The sequence below is a fragment of the Eptesicus fuscus genome, chromosome 8 (genome assembly GCF_027574615.1).
Source record: "Eptesicus fuscus isolate TK198812 chromosome 8, DD_ASM_mEF_20220401, whole genome shotgun sequence".
NCBI lineage: Eukaryota > Metazoa > Chordata > Mammalia > Chiroptera > Vespertilionidae > Eptesicus > Eptesicus fuscus.
The window spans coordinates 21841983-21861450 of NC_072480.1; the positions used below are offsets into that span (position 1 = coordinate 21841983).

Sequence of the window (19468 nt, forward strand, 5' to 3'; positions counted from 1 at the left end):
CCTTTATCATTGTAAAATGTCCACTTCTGTCTCTTTTCTTAAAATCTACTTGGTCGGGTGTAAGTATAGCTTCACCTGCTTTTCTGTGGATGTTATTTGCTTGAAGAATCATTTTCCACCCTTTTACTTTGAATCTACCTTTGTCTTTGGAGCTTAGATGTATCTCTTGTAAGCAACATATGGTTGGATTTTGTTTTTTGACCCATCCTACTACACTATACCTCTTTATTGGTGAATTCAGACCATTTACATTTAGGATAATTATTGATTTATGAGGATTTCCTATAGCCATTTTATCTTTTGTTTTCTGGTATCTCTGTGACTCCATTGCTTGCTTTCCCTTGATATTTCTGTCTTTTTGTTTGGTGGTATTTCATACTACTTTTCTCTATTTCCTCTTTTTTTAAATACATTTTTATTGATTTCAGAGAGGAAGGGAGAGGGAGAGATAGAAATATCAATGATGAGAGGGAATCATTGATCAGCTGCCTCCTGCATGCCCCACAATGGGGATCGAGCCCACAACCCGGGCATGTGCCCTGACCTGGAAGCAAACTGTGATTTCCTGGTTCATAGGTCGATGCTCAATCACTGAGCTATGCAGGCCAGGCTGTTTCCTCTTTTTTTAAGCTATGTGTCTTAGTTTGGGAATTTTTGTGTGTGGTTACCATCCTATATAATAAAAGCCTAATGTGCTAAGTGTCTGGTTGACCAGTAGGCCATTCAACCAATCAAAGCATAATATGCTAATGATATGCTAAGGCGGCTCAACAGCTTGCTATGACGTGCACTGACCTCCAGGGGGCAGACAAGTCGACTGGTCGACCAGTCGCTATGACATGCACTGATACATAGAGACAAATGAGAGTGACAATGCACTATATCAAATCTCTGGGGTGCAGTGAAAGCAGTAATAAGAATGAAGTTTATATCATTACAGGCCTAGTCAAGAAATAAGAGCAATCCCACAGGGGGCAGACACTCCGACTGATAGGTTAGCTTGCTCCTGGGGTCTGGGCAATCGGGACTGAGCAAGAGGGGCCAGACATGCCCTGGAGCCCTCCTGCGATCCCTCTCCAGCTAGCCAACCTCCCACATCCCACCCCGGCCCCGATCATGCACTGGTGGGGTCCCTGGGCCTGGCCTGTGTCCTCTTGCAATCCGGGACCCCCTTGGGGGATGTTAGAGAGCCGGTTTCAGCCCAATCCCATAGGCCAGGCTGAGGGACCCCACTGGTGCATGAATTCATGCACTGGGCCTCTAGTTAGGTGTAGAGGGCCCCCTGAGAAGGCACATGGGCATTCTTCCTTAATAATTGTCAGCTGAAACCAAGGTGACATGCAGAGCAGCGTCTTGGATACACATCTTACCAAAAAGGCAGATGTGTTCTCAGCATTGACTCTTATCTTTGCCCAGGTGTTGGGGAGTGGGTTTTGATATGTAAATCCAGTCTAGCACTGGGAATGAATACAACTCAAGTCCACCCAAGCTCCTTTATCTTGAGTTTTGGTGAAACCTCCTGGTATTTGGGGTATAAAATAAACACGCTGCATTGGCTCTGGGTCCCTGTCTCTCCTTCAGAAGAGGACAGCGGTCCCAGCTTTATCCTTCCATTTTTGTGTCTTGTCTCTTTATTTCTCAATCACCAGCCCCTCTACTCAAATAACCAGATCATTCTCTTTCCATGCTGGATGTGGAAAAGAGAGACCCTGCCATAGTTAGGTTTATTAAAAAATGAAGTTACATGTATACAGTAGGTCCTTCTCTTTTGAGTGCATCTGATCTTCATCCTCCTTTGCCAGTTCAGACCTTTCCCTCCTCTCCTTTTATGTATTTGCTGTCACAAATTGTCCCTGTTTATGCTATAAGTTTTTTGTGACCTTACTTGTTTCCGGTAGAAAAACTCCCTTGAGTATTTCCTGCATGGAGGCTTTCTGGTGATAAAATCCCTCAGCTTCTGCTTGTCTGGAAACATCTTTATTTCTCCTTCATAATTAAAGGATAATTTTGCTGCATATATATTCATGGCTGGTAATTTCTCTCTTTCAGATGTTTGAATATTTAGTTCCACTCTCTTCTGGTTTGTAGAGTTTTGCTGAGAAGTCAGATGGTATTTTGATGAGTTTTCCTCTGTAGGACACTTCCTTCTTGTCCCTGGCTGCTTTGAGAATTTTTTTGTCATTAACTTTTGATAGTTTTAATACAATGTGTCTTAAAGAGGGCCTCTTTGGATTGAGGTAACTAGGTGTCTGTTTGCTTTTTGGATTCAAGGATCTAGTTCTTTCCATAGGTTTGGGAAGTTCTCATCCACTATTTGTTTGAAGAGGCTCTCTGTTCTCTTCTTCCTCTCTTCTTCTGGTATAACTATTATTTCCTGGTGGAGTCAGATAATTCTCATAAAGCTCTTTTATTTTTCTTTATACTCAGGTCTCTCTCTTCTTTCCTCTACATCATTTCTAGTGTCCTATCTTCAATATCACTAATTCTTTCCTCCTTCTGGTTGGCTCTATTTTCTATGCTCAATAGTTTACACCTAATCTCCTTAATTGCATACTTCATTACCAGGATTTCTGATTGGTTCTTTTTTAAAGTTTCAATCTCTTTGGGCAAGGAACTTATTTTGTTCATTAATTTGTTTTCTGAGAGTATTGAATTACCTGTTTTCTCACATCTCATTGTGTATTTTCAGAACTCAATATTGAAAGCTCTGTATAATTTATATCACACATTTCCATGTGTTCCAGCTTGCTTTTTCTTTCTGATCACCCTCATTACCATGGTTATTGGTATTTGCTGATCTCCTTTGTCTAGGCATGTATGTATATTAATGGCCCCTCTCTAGCAGCTTTTTCTGAAGAGGTTTTTCTACTTTTTTCAAATAGATGGCACTAAATCACAAGACTTTTACTTCTGTGATCTCCTAGACTTGACCTCCACAGTAAGTCAAGTGCTGCTTGGGGTTGGGTTTGTTTTTTCTTCATCGTAATGGTGACGCTGGACTCCTCCTTCCCGTCCCCCTTGTCCCCCCCCCCCAAAAAAAAAGCCTCACCTGGGTATCAATCACAGAGGGAAACAGTGGTTCCACTGTAATAACTCTTAGTTTATAGATAATGTGCTCCTTGACCTGACCCCAAGAGCAACGGGAAACAAGTTTTAGACAAGAGGCAGCAGGGCTCTGTAGTTCTGTTTCTTTGTCTGTAACTCCACTGTCTGACAGTGGACAGGCACGGGGAAGAACCTGCATACTCTGTCAGGAGTCTGCTGGCTCAGTCACTGTTTGCTCCTTTGTCCTGCTTGACTGCCCCCTGCAGCTCTTCCTCCTGGCCAAAGGAAGCACCTGCTATCACTGGCTTCCTCCCCTCTCCAGGCTGAGCCATGAGCTCCCAGCTGCAGGGCTGCCATCTACAACCATCCGAGCTTTCCTCTTTTCTTGTCTCCCCACTCATTTCCAGTTGCCCACCTTTATATGCTTCCATGTGCAGGTCTCTGAAGCATACCTCCGTATTGAGTAGGGAATTCTTTGTTGAATTATAGTTGCTTAATTTGTTGAAATTTCAAGAGTGGTCAAGGGGATCTCTCATGCTTGCCATTCCTCTGATGTCACTCCTCACATTTGTATTTATTTAATGAATGCACAATAATGTCTTGTCATTATATTTTGCATTAAATTCTATTCTATTTGGACTGTTACTCCATTCTTGTTCTGGTTCATATTGGCCTATTATAATTCCATCCTTTTATTTCAATTTTCCTGTTCTTATTGTCTCTTGTAAACAATCTGTAATACAATCCAAAAATCTGAGTCTTTTAACTTAATCCATTTATATTTTTAATCAGTGTTACACCAGAATTTCTTCCATCTTATTTTCCATTTTCTATATGTAATCTCTATTCCTTTCTCTGCTTCCCACTAGATAAACTGAATTCATGTCTAATTTGTTTTACATTTTCTTTCTTATAGTGGTTTTTATAACTATATTCGTTTGTTTAATCTCTGTAACTTCCTCTTAACCACAAATATATGTCTTTATTGACTTTAGAGAGAGAGGAAGGGAGAGAGAAACATCCATGTGAAACTTTAATCAGTTTGCCTTCTGACTGGGGATCGAATTTGCAACCTAGGTATGTGCTGACCAGAAATTGAACCCACAACATTTTGGTGTACAGGACAATGCTCTAGCCAGGGCCAGAGAGGAACTTTAGCTCTCTTATGTTTAGTCTTTATCTCCTACTCTAGTCTGTGCATGAAAAAGGGGTTCTATGGAAAGTAACCTCACAGGGTAATCTGATCATAAACTCCTAGCTGGGTCAGTCATGGTGGTTAGTCATGCCCCAGGCATATAACTTTAGTGAAAGGTTTTAAACCAGCCCTGCCCATTATTTTTGTGCATCTAGTTTAACACACCTTTGAAATACAAAAATACTGCTAGATGAGGGTATTAACCCTCAAGAGAACACTTAATGTTAACTATCCTGCAATCTGATCCCTGCCTTACTTTCCCCCACTTCCATGTAACCTTCCTTAAATTCCCTCCTTAATTTCAAAATTGTTATTCTCTGGAGCATTTGAGATCTTGCTCCCTAGCATATGTCATCAGCTTGGCTCAAATAAACACATAAAACTTCTCTTACAGGTTTTGCTGTTTCTTACATTAACAAATCTTAATGATAATGCCTAGAGTTTTAATTGCTATAATAAAGTTTCTCTTTAAGATAACAGTCAACTTTACAAAATTATTTAATCACCCTTCTTCTCACATCTCTTGTAACATCTTCCAGATTTTGTATCTTTTAATATTTCTCCTCAAGTATTTTCTTAAGGGCCTTTGTAAGGTAAATCTTCTGAGGTTTGTACACTTAAAAACATTTTTAAATATTGTCTGTCACATTCTACTGCTAACTTGGCTGGATATAAAATTTTGATGTTTTTTCTTTGATACTTAGGTTCAGTAATGCTTTTGAGAAATCTGATGTCAAATTAATTCCTTTGATAATACTTTTTCTCTGTAAACTTTTACCTATTTTTTCAAACTTTTAAATTTCACTATAACCAACACTTATCTCTATATTCATATTGTGCTTGAGTTTTCTAAACAGTAATTTTCACTACCTGATATTATATATTTGTTTCTCTCTCCCCACACCAGAATAAGGACTTATTTTTGTTCGCTATTATGTGTCATACCTCGAACACTGTCTGAAAAATTAGGTGCTCAATAACTACAGATTGAATTGTGGTTCTCTATTCTCTATGCTTTGCCCATTAAATTCATTCCTCAAAAAACAAAAACAAAATCTGAAGCCAAATTCTTAAATTATCACACGATGCCTTGAATCTTTGTGGGGTTTTTTCCTATCTGTTCTGATAAACTTGGCAGGATCAAACAGGACAAAGGACTTTTTGCTTTTCTCTCGAGACAAGAGACTTTTTTAAGCAATTGGTTTTAAGATGTCTCTCCCTTAGGCTTATGTTTATTCTTTAGCTTTACATTAAAAGGGCCTCTACCACAATTAGGGATAGGGTGGAGGTAGGGGGTGAAAGGACATAATACAACCCTCCCCCCTTATTTAAAAAAGATCCCTGACCATATCTCCGATTTATACTCGAAATGAGATGAGTATAGGAATGAGAATAGATACAGCCTCTATACACTGACTGATACACTACTGGATTTCACTAATCCCAGTGTCACCCATTATCCTGCCTTCCTCCTTATCTTGAACCAAACTCCTCACATCTCAACTGTATCTGCCTATAATTTTCAGAAACTCTAAATGACCCAAATGAAATACTTTTTAAAAGACTACAGCTGAGCCGAGGCCGGTTTGGCTCAGTGGATAGAGCGTCGGTTTGCGGACTGGAGGGTCCCAGGTTTGATTCCGGTCAAGGGCATATACATTGGTTGCGGGCACGTCCCCCCCGGTGGGGGTTGTGCAGGAGGCAGCTGGTCGATGTCTCTCTCTCATCGATGTTTCTAGCTCTCTATCCCTCTCCCTTCCTCTCTGTGAAAAATCAATAAAATATATTAAAAAAAAAAATGTTGTACAAAAAATAAAATAAAAAAAAAAAATAAAAGACTACAGCTGAAAGCACAATTCCATCTTTTATGTTGAAAGTAACATATAAATTACACATTTGCCAGGATATCTAGTGACAGAGATTGCCTACTTCTTAAAGGATTAAAACATTAAAAAGAAAACAATCTGATGTGGCACCAGAATATATTGGTGATTTTTTTATAAGTTAGTAAAAATTAAGATGATGAAAAGTTTTTACTCTCTCAAAGAAAAAATACTTTGCAAAAATATTTTGATTGTGTGAAGCAGTAACACAACACCAATAAGCAACTCTGTACAAAATAATTTATTACAGCATTATATAGATTGACATTGTTTTACAGTAAGTGTTTTTCTCTCAATAATTATGAATCTAAAATAGTTTAGAGTGAAAGAAAATCATATTAATTAGAACTATTTCTCTAAATAAAATCTCCCTTTTAAATTTATATTTGCCTTAAAGGGAAGTATCCATATTACAGACATATTTACAGTTCTGCAAGAAACATATTGAGTGATTCCACTACTGTTTTCTATACAAGAATGAAATAGCTATCCTCTGCAAAAAATTGCCTGACAATACTGTTTTAATAATTAAACTAATAGGAGATTAAATCCTATGATATAAAAAAATATTTAGTAGTCTATGTATGACTATAAGAGTAAAGATGCTTCATTATAATTTGTATTCTGCTCTATTATGCTTCCTTGAAGCATATACCACTCAGATATAAACTATTTATTAACACACGAAGCAATTTAGCCAAGAAAGCATAATTCTTGCTTATGGGTCTTTAAGACTGATCTAGAGATACACAATAAATTTACCAGTGAATTTCAGTGATTAAGAGGCAAACCAAACTCCACATTCTGAATCAAAAGAAATTTTCATTTTCATGTATATTAAAAAAGAAATAATAAATCAGGAAAAAATTAAGGTAGAAAAAAAGGGCAAACTGAAGTAAGTTTTAAACTAAACCTCAGTATCTGACAAAAGTAGTTCCTTTTAACATACATATAGTTACCACTTTAAAACTGATGTGCTTTAATTAAAAAGTAAGCAAAAAACCAATAATAAGACAAATCAATAAGGGATCAAACCATATATTCTAAAACCAGGATCTAAAAAAAAAATAAGAGACTGTATACAACATAGTTTAACAGGAAATTATCATATTTATGATAAAGAAGTGACAGCACCATCATAATGCTGATAATTCTAAAGTTTAGGAAAACTGTACAAGTATAAACAGGTCATTTTAACAGATGCTTATGTATACTGGCAGAGTCAGATAAAAAATAAAATAAGCTTACACAATACTCCATTGAAAAAACTATCCAATTATTTCATTTCATATCTATATTAAAATACACCCTGAAAAGAAACCCTGATCTGAAGTCAGCTTTGAATCTATAGGAGCCAATTTTCTATGGGATTTCAAATTTCATTTGCCAAGACATCATAGTTGGCCATATGGTTTAGTGCTGCACTATGACTGCTGACCTCATTCACAGCAGGCAGGAAAGCAGACGTGAAAGGGAACAGGTTATGACAGGCCATCCTGTATTCTTCATACTGGGAATTACAGTTCCCAAAGCTGCCATCACACAGTGCCTCAGAAACCTTTATTAAAATCTATTGAAACAAAGGAAAATAAAAAATTACATTTGGTTAATAATCACTTAAATCAAAAGGTGCAATCTGTTCATTAACCAAGAGAAGGCCAACATGTCCTAGTCTAAAATAACTTCTTGCTATCTATCCTAAGTAATCATCTCAGAAAAGGAACATTTAAAAAATCAATTCTGCAAAGCCTTAAAAAAGCAGTAAAATTCTAATACTTGAAAAAGTGAATCCCTGATCATTAAAATAAAAGTGTTCTTTATTAATAACAATAGCTCCCACATACTAAGTGATTACTATGTGCCAGGCAGGTAGTAAGCACTTCAGTTTATTACTTCAGTAAACCCTTATACCAACTCTATGATGTAGCATTTTCATTCTCATCTTTGCTGGGAGCCAAAATCAACAGTAATTAATATAAATTCGAGAAGTACAGTCAAAAGGCTGAATGGGGCTTATCTGCATTTTATTACCTACTGATGATGACTCAATGGCCTAAAGCAAACTCCCCCAACCTGATAATCTTACTGTTTACCAAACATCACCTTTGATATGTCTGTTTGCATTCCTAAAAGGCAATTGTGTATTCTAGTAAATAAAAGCAGATGGGAACAGAGACTGAGTGGAACTTGGTCCCTTGTACCAAGCTCACAACTGGCTTTCCCCATAATTTCCAAATTTATATTTCTTGTCTTGTGTATTAATTTGCGCGTCAGCCCTTTCTCCAAGTCTTTGAACCCCAGGCCACGCGGGCCGTGGCTTCACACATCTTATACATGAGGAAAAGGAAGCTAAGAGATGTAACTTGCCTAATGTGATATAGCTCTTAATTAGAACTGGGATTCAAATCAAGGCATAAGTCAGAAGCCCACTCAAGAATTATGTTGTAAAGGCATGTTTTGTTAGGTCACTCAGTATCCAGTTATGGGAGGTATTGATCATTCTCTGTTAACCATGACTGCCTTGTGTTGGTTAAAGAAAGGACATTCTGACAGGCTGAGAGCTGTGTGCCCCTGGGCCCTGGGAATCAACCTTGGAACCATTCTCATTCAAGAACTGCTTAAGGAAAGATTAACCATCTTGTTGCCCAAACAATGGAGTCCCACCCCAGACTCCTACTTCCCCAAGTAATCCTTGTCCTACCCTATATAAGCAGCTGGCTTATGGGGGGCTGCAGAGCAGATTTTTGTAGATGACCTGCTGCTCTCCCACACTGCTGGCAGTATTGGAATAAATGCTCATATATGATTTAAAAAAAAAAAATGAGGGGAAATGAGTGTGAAAAATCTTACCTTTACATTTTTATCTTTTATAGTTTCATCCAGTCTAGTGGCAATGGCAATTGCTTTCTCTTGCCTTGACTTGTCCAGAAAATACATCATTTTAGCACCTGAAATACCAAGACATTTCAAAATGAGTAAACTTCTATGGCTAACGTTTGGTTTGATTTACATTTAACCAGTGGCTTAAAATATGGTCCCAAGTATTTAATTAGCAGTGGGCTGGAACTGGCTCCCACCAGCTCTCAGGAGGCAATTATGACATCGCTTCCCACTTCCCATTCATTGACATTCCACTCATAGTTAGGTACAAAGAGATGGTTGCTAAACATTTACCAGGAGATCAGATTTAATAACCCCCTCACCCCCCAAAAAAGGTCCAACTCAAAATATAAACACAGGCTACCCTGTGGCATCAATCAATCATTTTTTTAAAAATTATATCCTCAGATAAAATATCTACGAAACAAGTTATTATCAGAGGACTGTGGTTGAGGGACAATAGGAAAATGTTTCCATATTCACACACACAAAAAAATTTTTTAAAGCTTTTAAAAAATAAAACCCAGTTTATATTTCTCTAATAAATTACATAGTCCATATTCTATGTTCATTTTACTATTGGATTATTTAAAATATATATTTTTTATTGATTTCAGAGAGGAAAGGAGAGGGAGAGAGATTTGGAAACATCAATGATGAGAGAGAATCACTGATTGGCTGCCTCCTGCTCACCCCCTACTGGGGATCGAGCCCACAACCTGAGCATGTGCCCGTAACCAGAATCGAACCAGAGACCCTTTAGTCTGCAGGCTGACCCTCTACACACTGAATCAAACCAGCTAGGGCTACTACTGGATTTTGTTTATTAATTTATATTGTTAACTGTTAATGTATAAGAGCTCCAAGTATATTATTAGCTTTTTATCAGTTATATATCCGTGAATATTTTTTGGTCTTTTGAATTTACGGTGTTTTTATTTTTATATGGCAAAAATTATCTTCTCTTTAGAATTTCATATGATGTTTGGAAAGAAGCTTCCCATAGTTATAATAAAGAAATGTTTTCTTCTATTACCCTGTGTTTTTGAAGAGAAATTCTCATCTGCCCTTACTACCAAAAAGTGTAATTTCTCACATGAATTAACTTTTTTTCCATAGATATTAAAATCAAGAAGTTTCCCTTTGCAACAAAAAAAGCTTAGGTTAAAGTACTTAAATACAGTATATGGCTTAAATTAGGAGTTCATTATATATACTTCATTTTGTCACCAATTCCCTTTCCACAATCTTTTTTTCAGTTTGCATTTATGCCATCTTGTCATTTTATAAATTTATATAAATTGCCTAAGTTCTCTCCTGTAATAAGGCAGAATATAAATAAATTCTCAAAATGCAAAATACATAAAGTAATAAAAATACAAGAAAAAAATCACAGATAATCACAACAACCCAAAGGCAACCCTTCATTAAAAGCTTTAGCATACACTTTTTGTAGCCTTTATCCCATGTATATTTTTACATAGCTGAAATTATATTTTTTGTTAATCTGTACATATTAAGACATATTTACCCTTGTTATAACTTTTTAGAATACACATAACTTTATACAATTTTTAAAAAATAAATCTTTATTATTCAGATTATTACAATTGTTTCTCCTTTTTTCCCCCCATAGCTCCCCTCCACCTGGTTCCCACTCCACCCTCTGCCCTTACCTCCCCCACACTGTCCTCATCCATAGGTGTACCATTTTTGTCCAGTCTCTTCCCATACTCCCCACAGACACTCCTTTCCCCCTGAGAATTATCAATCCACTCCCATTCTATGCCCCTAATTCTATTATATTCACCAGTTTACTCTGTTCATCAGATTTTTAATTCACTTGACTTTTAGATTCACTTGTTGATAGATATGTATTTGTTGTTCATAATTTTTTATCTTTCTTCTTCTTCTTCCTCTTTTTAAAGAATACCTTTCAGCATTTCATATAATACTGGTTTGGTGGTGATGAACTCCTTTAGCTTTTTCTTATCTGTGAAGCTCTTTATCTGACCTTCAATTCTGAATGATAGTTTTGCTGGGTAATTTTGGTTGTAGGTTCTTGCTATTCATCACTTTGAATATTTCTTGCCACTCTCATCTGGCCTGCATAGTTTCTGTTGAGAAATCAGCTGATAATAGTATGGATGCTTCCTTATAGGTAATTAACTGTTTTTCTCTTGCTGCTTGTAAGATTCTCTGTCTTTTGCCCTTGGCATTTTAATTATGATGTGTCTTGGTGTGGTCCTCTTTGGATTCCTTTTGTTTGGGGTTCTGTGCGCTTCCTGAACTTGTAAGTCTATTTCTTTCACCAGGTGGGGGAAGTTTTCGGTCATTATTTCTTCAAATAGGTTTTCAGTATCTTGCTCTCTCTCTTCTTCTGGAACCCCCATAATTCTGATGTTGGTACACTTGAAGTTGTCCCAGAGGCTTCTTACACTATCTTCAACTTTCTGGATTTTCTTCTCTTCTTGCTTTCCAGAGGAGTGTCCTTTGCCTCTTTGTATTCCAAATCTTTGGCTTGATTCTTGCATTCCTCTAGTCTGCTGTTGGGTCTCTGTATAATATTTTTATTTTAGTCAGTGTATGTTTAATTTCTAGTTGGTCCTTTTTCATATCCTCAAGGGTCTCGTTAAATTTATCGGCCTTTTCCATGAAATTCTTGAAAAACATTATAACCGTGGGTTTGAACTCTATATCCAGTCGTCTGTTCTCCTCCATTTCTTTCATTTGTGATCTGTTTCCTTGTCTCCTCACTTTCGCTGCTTCCCTGAGTTGGTAGGGTGGCTTTGTGTGCTAGGTGTTCTATATGGTTCAATGGGTCAGTCTCCTAGTTACCTGAGGTGGACGCTCTTGGTGCACCCCTTTGTGGTCTGTGTGTACAGCCTTGTTGTAGTTAAGTCTTTTTTTTTTTTTAAATATATTTTATTGATTTTTCACAGAGAGGAAGAGAGGGATAGAGAGCTAGAAACATTGATGAGAGAGAGACATCAACCAGCTGCCTCCTGCACACCCCCCACCGGGGGATGTGCCCGCAACCATTGTACATGCCCTTGACTGGAATCGAACCCGGGACCTTCCAGTCCACAGACCGACGCTCTATCCACTGAGCCAAACCGGTTTTGGCTGTAGTTAAGTCTTGATTGTTTTTGTTGTCACTGGGAGGAATTGACCTCCAGGCCAATTGGCTGTGAGGACCCGCTGTGGCTCAACTTTTCTTTGTCATTTTCTCAGTTCCTTCTTTGTCATTTGTTGATGGTAGCCATTCTGACAAGTGTGAGGTGATACCTCATTGTCATTTTGATTTGCATCTCTCAGATAATTAGTGATTTTGAACATTTTTCTCATATGTCTCTTGACGTTCTGTATATCCACTTTGGAGAAGTGTCTATTTATGTCCTTTGCCCATTTTTTGATTGGATTGTTTATCTTCCATTTAAGTTGTATGAGTTCCCTATATATCTTGGAGATTAACCTCTTATCAGATATATCATTAGCAAGTATGTTCTCCCATGTAGTGGGCTCTCTTGCCATTTTGTTGGTTTCATTTTCATATAGTCCCATTTATTTATTTTCTCCACAGTTTCCATTGTCCTAGGACAGTGGTTGGCAAATTCATTAGTCAACAGAGCCAAATATTAACAGTACGACGACTGAAATTTCTTTTGAGAGCCAAATTTTTTAAACTTAAACTTCTTCTAATGCCACTTCTTCAAAATAGACTAGCCCAGGCCGTAGTATTTTGTGGAAGAGCCACACTCAAGGGGCCAAAGAGCCGCATGTGGCTTGCGAGCCGCAGTTTGCTGACCACGGTCCTAGGAGATGTATCGGTAAACATACTGCTACAAGCAATGTCTGAGATTTTGGTGCCTATGGTTTCTTCTAGGACTTTTATGGTTTCACATCTTACATTTAAGTCTTTTATCCATTTTGAGTTTATTCTTATATATGGTGTACCGTATTTTCCGGCATATAAGACAACTGGGCATATAAGACGACCCCCAACTTTTCCAGTTAAAATACAGAGTTTGGGATATACTTGCCGTATAAGACTACCCCTCTTCCAACGCACACCAAATAAAAATTTAAAAAACATCAGATTTGATTTCAATATGGTAATTTTAATTCAAATGCTTATGACATGCAAGTACTTAGCAGGAAAACTGTCACTTATAAACATAAGGCTGTTTGTCATCAAACATGTAAACATAAAACAGTGCAAGTGGATTAAACTTTTCCTAATTCTCTCTAAAGCTGAAAGGAAGGATAAGACAATAAACCCATGGGAGCTGCCATGCTGTTTGTTTTCTAAGCTGTCAACCAAACTGGAACTGATGATGATAGGAGGAAGATAACCAACAATAGAGAGAGAGCAAGTGCCGGGCAAGTCCCTGGCGAGTTAGCAACGCCCATCATAACTGCAAGCTACGGTATTTTTACAGGTTTTGCTGGCGTGACAGTTTCCCTTTAAAAGCCTTCAAAATCCTGTTTGTCATCTGATATCATAAGTACCACATCAATGACATCTTGTGATACATTTGTAAGGCAGTCATCGTATGGATCGAATTCCGTATCAGATGGTGTGGTCTCAGCTTTGGCTTCCTCTTCATCTTGCCACAAGTAGTCGTCCTCCATACCATCTAATGAATTTGATACGCCACACTTCTTGAAAGACTTGATTACTGTTTCTGCATCAATATCATTCCAGGCTTTTATGACAAACTTGCACAAAACATCCAACTGTGGAGCATGCATGTTTCCCCCTTTTGTGAATGACTTTTCGCCGCTAACCATCCATTCATTCCACTGTTCTCGAATGCGATCTTTAAACGTGTTTTTCTGGGCACAGCGCCGCTCTATCTCTTTTTCCATACCCCGGGCGTCCCGGACGCCTGCAGCTTGCTCCGCCCTTCACTTACACCTTCCCGGTGAGGCACCCCCTCACCTTGTCATCGGGACCGAGTTAAGTCACTTCTTTCCACGAATCCTGGTGAGTGGATTTTCTTCTACCGTACTTGTACAGTGCCGCCCTTGCTGCTTTCATACGGTCGCCGCATACGGTGGGGGGGGAGCTCAAAAACGGCCGCGGCCACATCCCCGCCTTATGCGGCAAACACCCGGCCGCACTCCATTCATTTCAATGGAGCCGAATGGAGACCGTATGTGGCACAAAAAGGAGCCGACCAGAGACACTTGCGGTCTCCGTCCGGCTCCATTGAAATGAATGGAGTGCAGCCATTTTTGAGCTCCCCCCACCGTATGCGGCGACCACAGATTCTCCAGTCTGGCTCAGAAGTTTCAGCACCTGCCCTATAAGACGACACCCGGCGTATAAGATGCCCCCCGGCTCTTGAGAAGATTTTCCTGGGTTAAAAAGTCGTCTTATACGCCGGAAAATACGGTAAGTTGGTAATCTAGTTTCATTTTTTGTACGTACCCGTCCAATTTTCCCAACAACATTCTACTGAAGAGACTGCCTCTGCTCCAATGTATGATCTTGCCTTCTTTGCCAAATACTAATTTAGCATAGAGGCTTGGGTCAATTTCTGGGTTCTGTTTTGTTCCATTGATCTATATGCCTGTTCTTGTGCCGATACCAGTCTGTTTTGACCACAGTGCCTTTATAGTATAACTTGATATCTGGTATTGTGATTCCTCCAACTTTGTTCTTCTTTCTTAAGATTGCTGCAGCTATTTGGGGTCATTTTTTGTTCCATATAAATTTTTAGAGTGTTTGTTTAGGTCTGTGAAATATGCTGTTGGTATTTTAATAGGATTGCATTGAATCTATAGATTGCTTTGGGTAATACAGACATTTTAATGATGTCGATTCTACCAACCCATAAACAGGGTATATTCTTCCACTTGTTTATATCTTCCTCTATCTCTTTTTTCAACATCCTGTAGTTTTCAGAGTACAGGTCTTTTACCTCCTTGGTTAAGTTTATTCCTAAGTATCTTAATTTTTTTGTTGCAATGGTAAATGGGATTTTTTTTTGTTTGTTTCTCTGAGAGTTCACTATTGGTATATAAAACTGTTATGGATTTTGGGTGTTAATTTTGTATCCTGCTAAGTTGCCAAATTCATTTATTAAATCTAATCGTTTTTTGATGGAGTCTTTAGAGTTTTCTATGTACAGTATCATGTCGTCTGCGAATAATGAGAGTTTTACTTCCTCCTTTCCAATTTGGCTGCCTTTTATTTCTTCTTCTTATCTGATCGCTATGGCCAGGACTTCCAGAACTATGTTGAACAAGAGTGGTCAAAGAGGGCATCCCTGATGTTTATTTATCTCTGATAATTAGTGAGGTTAAACATCTTTCCAACCTTTTTTTAAAAATCACATTCTAACATTTTTCCATAAACATTTTAACCCTGGGATTTAAATACCAACCTGAAAGTAAATGCTGAAGAGAGGTAGCATTATGTTTGAGAAAATCATCATTAAAACTTTCCAAATCCTTGTTGAAAAACAGCTTCTGCATTTCTTGAGATAGAACTTTGCTCACAATGTCTGGAAGATTACTATGGTTAGACACTATAAAAACAAATATTTGAAAATTTAAAAAATTTAGGTCTGTTCCTTGAAATAAAATCAGTTGAAATACATTTATTAAGCTCGATGTATTTTACAAAGTAAAAATATTATTGCTCCTTTGGAATATAAATACATTCTAGCTTAAAAATGCACTAATTTCTAGCGTTATCTTTGCTAGCATGTTCAATTTATAAACTTACCTTCCTTTAAATGCTTTATGTAAACATTATCTCTTTTTTTTACTTTACAATTTGTAAATCTCTTTTAATGTGCAGCTTAATGAAAGACAGCTAAATTGTCACATTTGCTTTTATATAAATGTTATCTTGTTTATACTTACCAGAGTTAGAAAATTTAATTAAACATTCATGTAACCATGGGTTATTACTGTCTATGGCAAAAGCTCGTTTGACAGACTGCAACATTAACAGAAACTTTCCTGTGTCAGAAAAAAAAAATAGGATCAATATTTATGAATGATACTTTATTCACTTTATTTTAGCCTCACTTAAAATCCAGAAACAAAATGTTAACTTTCCTATATTTATAAGCAAAATTCAAGGACAACTTTTATTTTCTAAAGAAAAGCATAAAATATCATGAAGAAATGCTTTAGGTAAATAATTTGATTATTTAAACTATTCTTAAAATGGATTTTATTATAATATTCTAATTTATTACCCAGTAAAGTTTTGAAGTAGCAAAAGAAAAAAGGATTATTTTTTGAAGGTTGAAATGGAATATTAAAACACAAAAAATAGATCTAACTGACAAGATTATACTGAATATGGCCACCAATATAATTAAGGGGGGGCTAGATGAAAAAAGGTTAAGGGATTAAGATATATCTACACACACACACACACACACACACACACACACACACACACACATGTATATACTAGAGGCCTGGTGCATGAAATCATGCACAGGTGGGGTCCCTCTGGGTGGCCTGCAGGGATTGGGCTGAAACCTGCATTCCAATGCCACCTGTATCTCCTACCTGCCCCTCCTGCTCATCCCGGACCCACTGTGCCTGCTGTGGGCTCGTGCCCAATCAGTCCCGATTGGGAGAGGCTCGTGCATGAGCCCTGCATCTGGCGCCCTCCCAAGGGGAGTGGCCTGTGGGATGGAGGCTGAAACTGGCTCTTCAACATCCCCGGATTGCAAGAGGGCACAAGCCAGGCTGAGGGACCCCACCAGTGCACAATGGGGCTGGGGAGGGACCATGGGAGGGCTCCAGGGTGTGTCTGACCCATCTCGCTCAGTCCTGATCGGCTGGACCCCAGCAGCAAGCTAACCTACCAGTCGGAGCATCTGCCGACTGGTGGTCAGTGTACATCATAGCAACTGATCAACTGGTAGACTGTCTGCCCCCTGGTGGTCTGTGCACGTCATAGTGAGCAGTTGAGTAGCCTAAGTATATCATTAGCATATTATGCTTTGGTTGGTAGTTCGGTTGTTCTGCTGTTTGGTTTACTTGCATATTACCCTTTTATTATATAGGATACTGTATGTACTAGAAGCCCGATGCATGAAGATTCGTGTAAGAATAGGCCTTCCTTCCCCTGGCTGCTGGCACGCGGCGGGCTCGCTCCGGCAGCCTGTGCAGTGGTGGGGTGGCAAGCCCTGTGCACTCCGGCGCTGCTTCCTCCTAGCCCTCCTTCTCTAGAGAGTTCCTCTGTGCAGCGCTGGCGCCCCCGGGGAGGCGTGGAGGGGAAGAGGTGGGGGGAGTAAGGCAGGCAGGGAGGACTGGAGAAGTTGGGTACGCTAGTGCGTTTCACTTTCCCATTGTGAAAGTGGGATGCAACTGGCCCCCTTCCTCAACCTCTTCCTCCTCCGCCCTCCACCTCCTGCCCGCCCACCCTCCCTCCTCGCCCATCGCCCTTCCCCTCTTGATTTGGCAAGATAGGGAGGAGGGAGATCTGATAATTTGGGTTACTGTGTAGGTGGCCTCTTTCATCTATTCCAAACAAAGCTGAGCTGTCTGCTGCTGCCACCACGGCTGCCACCATCACCCCTTGGCTGGCCCGGGGCTCCTGGGCGCACTAACTGTGAACAGAGCGAGCTCCCGTGCACGGCCGCGCCCGCGGGGCTGCTACAACACTAGGGTTTTGTTTACCAGAGCAGTGGGGCAGGGGTGGGGTAGAGGGAGATGCCAGACACCAGGAGCTACAACCTCAGGCACCTGAGGGTTGCCTCTGAGGTCAGGGGCTGGGCCACAGGGAGGCTGCAAGGATGGTTGACAGGTGTGGATCGCGGCAGGGAGGCCCTGAGGAGGCTCGTTGCCCAGAGGCCCGGAGCCACCGCCATCTTTGTCAGGTTAATTTGCATACTCGCTCCTGATTGGCTGTGGGCGTCGTGAAGTGACAGTCAATTTACATGTTTCTCTTTTATTAGTATATATATATGTATGTACATGTACACACACACACACACACACACACACACACACACACACAGCAGTATGGAGAAAGCCCGAGGAAAAGGGAAGTGCAAGTGGGTAAAGGGGGGAAAAATGGAGATGGAAAAAGACTTGACTTTGGGGTGGCAAGCACACCATGATGCAGTATGCAGATGAGTTGTACACTTGAAACCTGTATGGCTTTTTAACCAATGTCATCCCAATAAATTTAATTTAAAAAGAAAAAGAAATGTAAAAGAATTAAAAGCTGAATTCAAACCATTACCTTTTCTAAAATATATTTCAAATGCTAATAGATGAGTGTCAATGTTACCAGCAACAAGGTTCTTAAGAGGTGTGAGGAACTTGATAGCTTCTTCCAATGGATTTTCTATCTATTTTGAAGCAGAAAGGAAAATTATTATAGTTTAAAAACAGCTAAACAAGTAAAATTTGTCCCCAAATTTTATATTAATACATATCTGAAATAATTTCTACAGTGTGGGGTAAGAAGAAACTCTCCTCTAACCTCAAGGTTTTTCTGTTGGTCTAATAATCAAATAAACACGAGACAAATTAACAAGAGAAAATGCACAAATTTAATTACATACCATACATACATATGGGAACCCTGTATACATGAGACAGAGATCCCACATACATGAAAAGTTCAAAGACAGAAAGGGAAAATAAAGTATATATGACATTCTGAGTTAAGGACCACCTTGGATCTTCAGAAAGGAGGAAGGTAAGAAGAGCAGATGTTTAATAATTAGTAGTTTGCCCTGCCATATAGAGAGGCCAAAAAAGGTTATCTCTGATAATCTCTTACTATGGGAAAGGTTCCTAATTCGATTCTTCTAGGTAGTTAACAGAGGCAGAAGTTTCTCTTAAGCCTACAAGGTCTTGGTTGCCTTTAGGCACAGTTGGAGTGACTTGTTCTGAATCCCTACAACAGATCTTTTTATATAACCAACTGAAGGAGATAGATATTACATCAAGTACTGACAGCCCCTTATACTACAAACATATAAAGTAAGGAGACAAATATAATTGTACCAAATAACAGAGAAAAAGTAATAACAGATTAAAAAGTAAAAACAAATGAAAGATTCACAGTAAATAAAACAGGAAAAAAAATATTTCCCTAAATCTGGTCCCTAAATAATTAAATCCTAGAGATGAAGAACTAATTCTTTGTAGCTAACACAAACCTAGCAAGATATATGAAATGCTTCCATATTTAATAGGTAATTGTATTGCTGCTATAACAAATTAACAAAATTTAATGTCTTAAGACAACACAAATTTATTATCTTGCAGTTCTGTGGGTTAAAAGTTCAATATGGGTCTCTCTGGATTTAAAATCAAGTGTCAGCCAGACTGCATTCTCTTTCAGAGGCTCTAAGGGAGAACATGTTTTAATGTATTTTTCAGCTTCTCAAAGCTTCCTACATCCTTGGCTTATACCTGCCTTCTTCCCATCCCTCCTATCACCTTCTAGGCCAGCAACAGAGGTGGA

The 19468-nt window shown here is 38.8% G+C and overlaps 1 protein-coding gene across 5 annotated transcripts in view; it reads right to left on the reverse strand.

The window, feature by feature from the left end:
- NAA16 (N-alpha-acetyltransferase 16, NatA auxiliary subunit) overlaps window positions 1-19468 on the reverse strand; it is a 117781-nt gene that overhangs the window by 18086 nt on the left and 80227 nt on the right. For 4 of the 5 annotated variants that reach the window (XM_054719829.1, XM_054719828.1, XM_054719827.1 and 1 more), the window contains 5 exons: window positions 18233-18341; window positions 15883-15981; window positions 15399-15542; window positions 8974-9071; window positions 6350-7693 (listed from right to left, as the gene is read on the reverse strand). In XM_054719829.1, coding sequence (XP_054575804.1) covers window positions 7496-7693; window positions 8974-9071; window positions 15399-15542; window positions 15883-15981; window positions 18233-18341 — 648 coding nt within the window. In that variant the 3' untranslated portion in view covers window positions 6350-7495. Of the gene's footprint in view, window positions 1-6349; window positions 7694-8973; window positions 9072-15398; window positions 15543-15882; window positions 15982-18232; window positions 18342-19468 lie in introns of those variants that run through there. The other variant, XM_054719830.1, reaches the window with a different exon arrangement.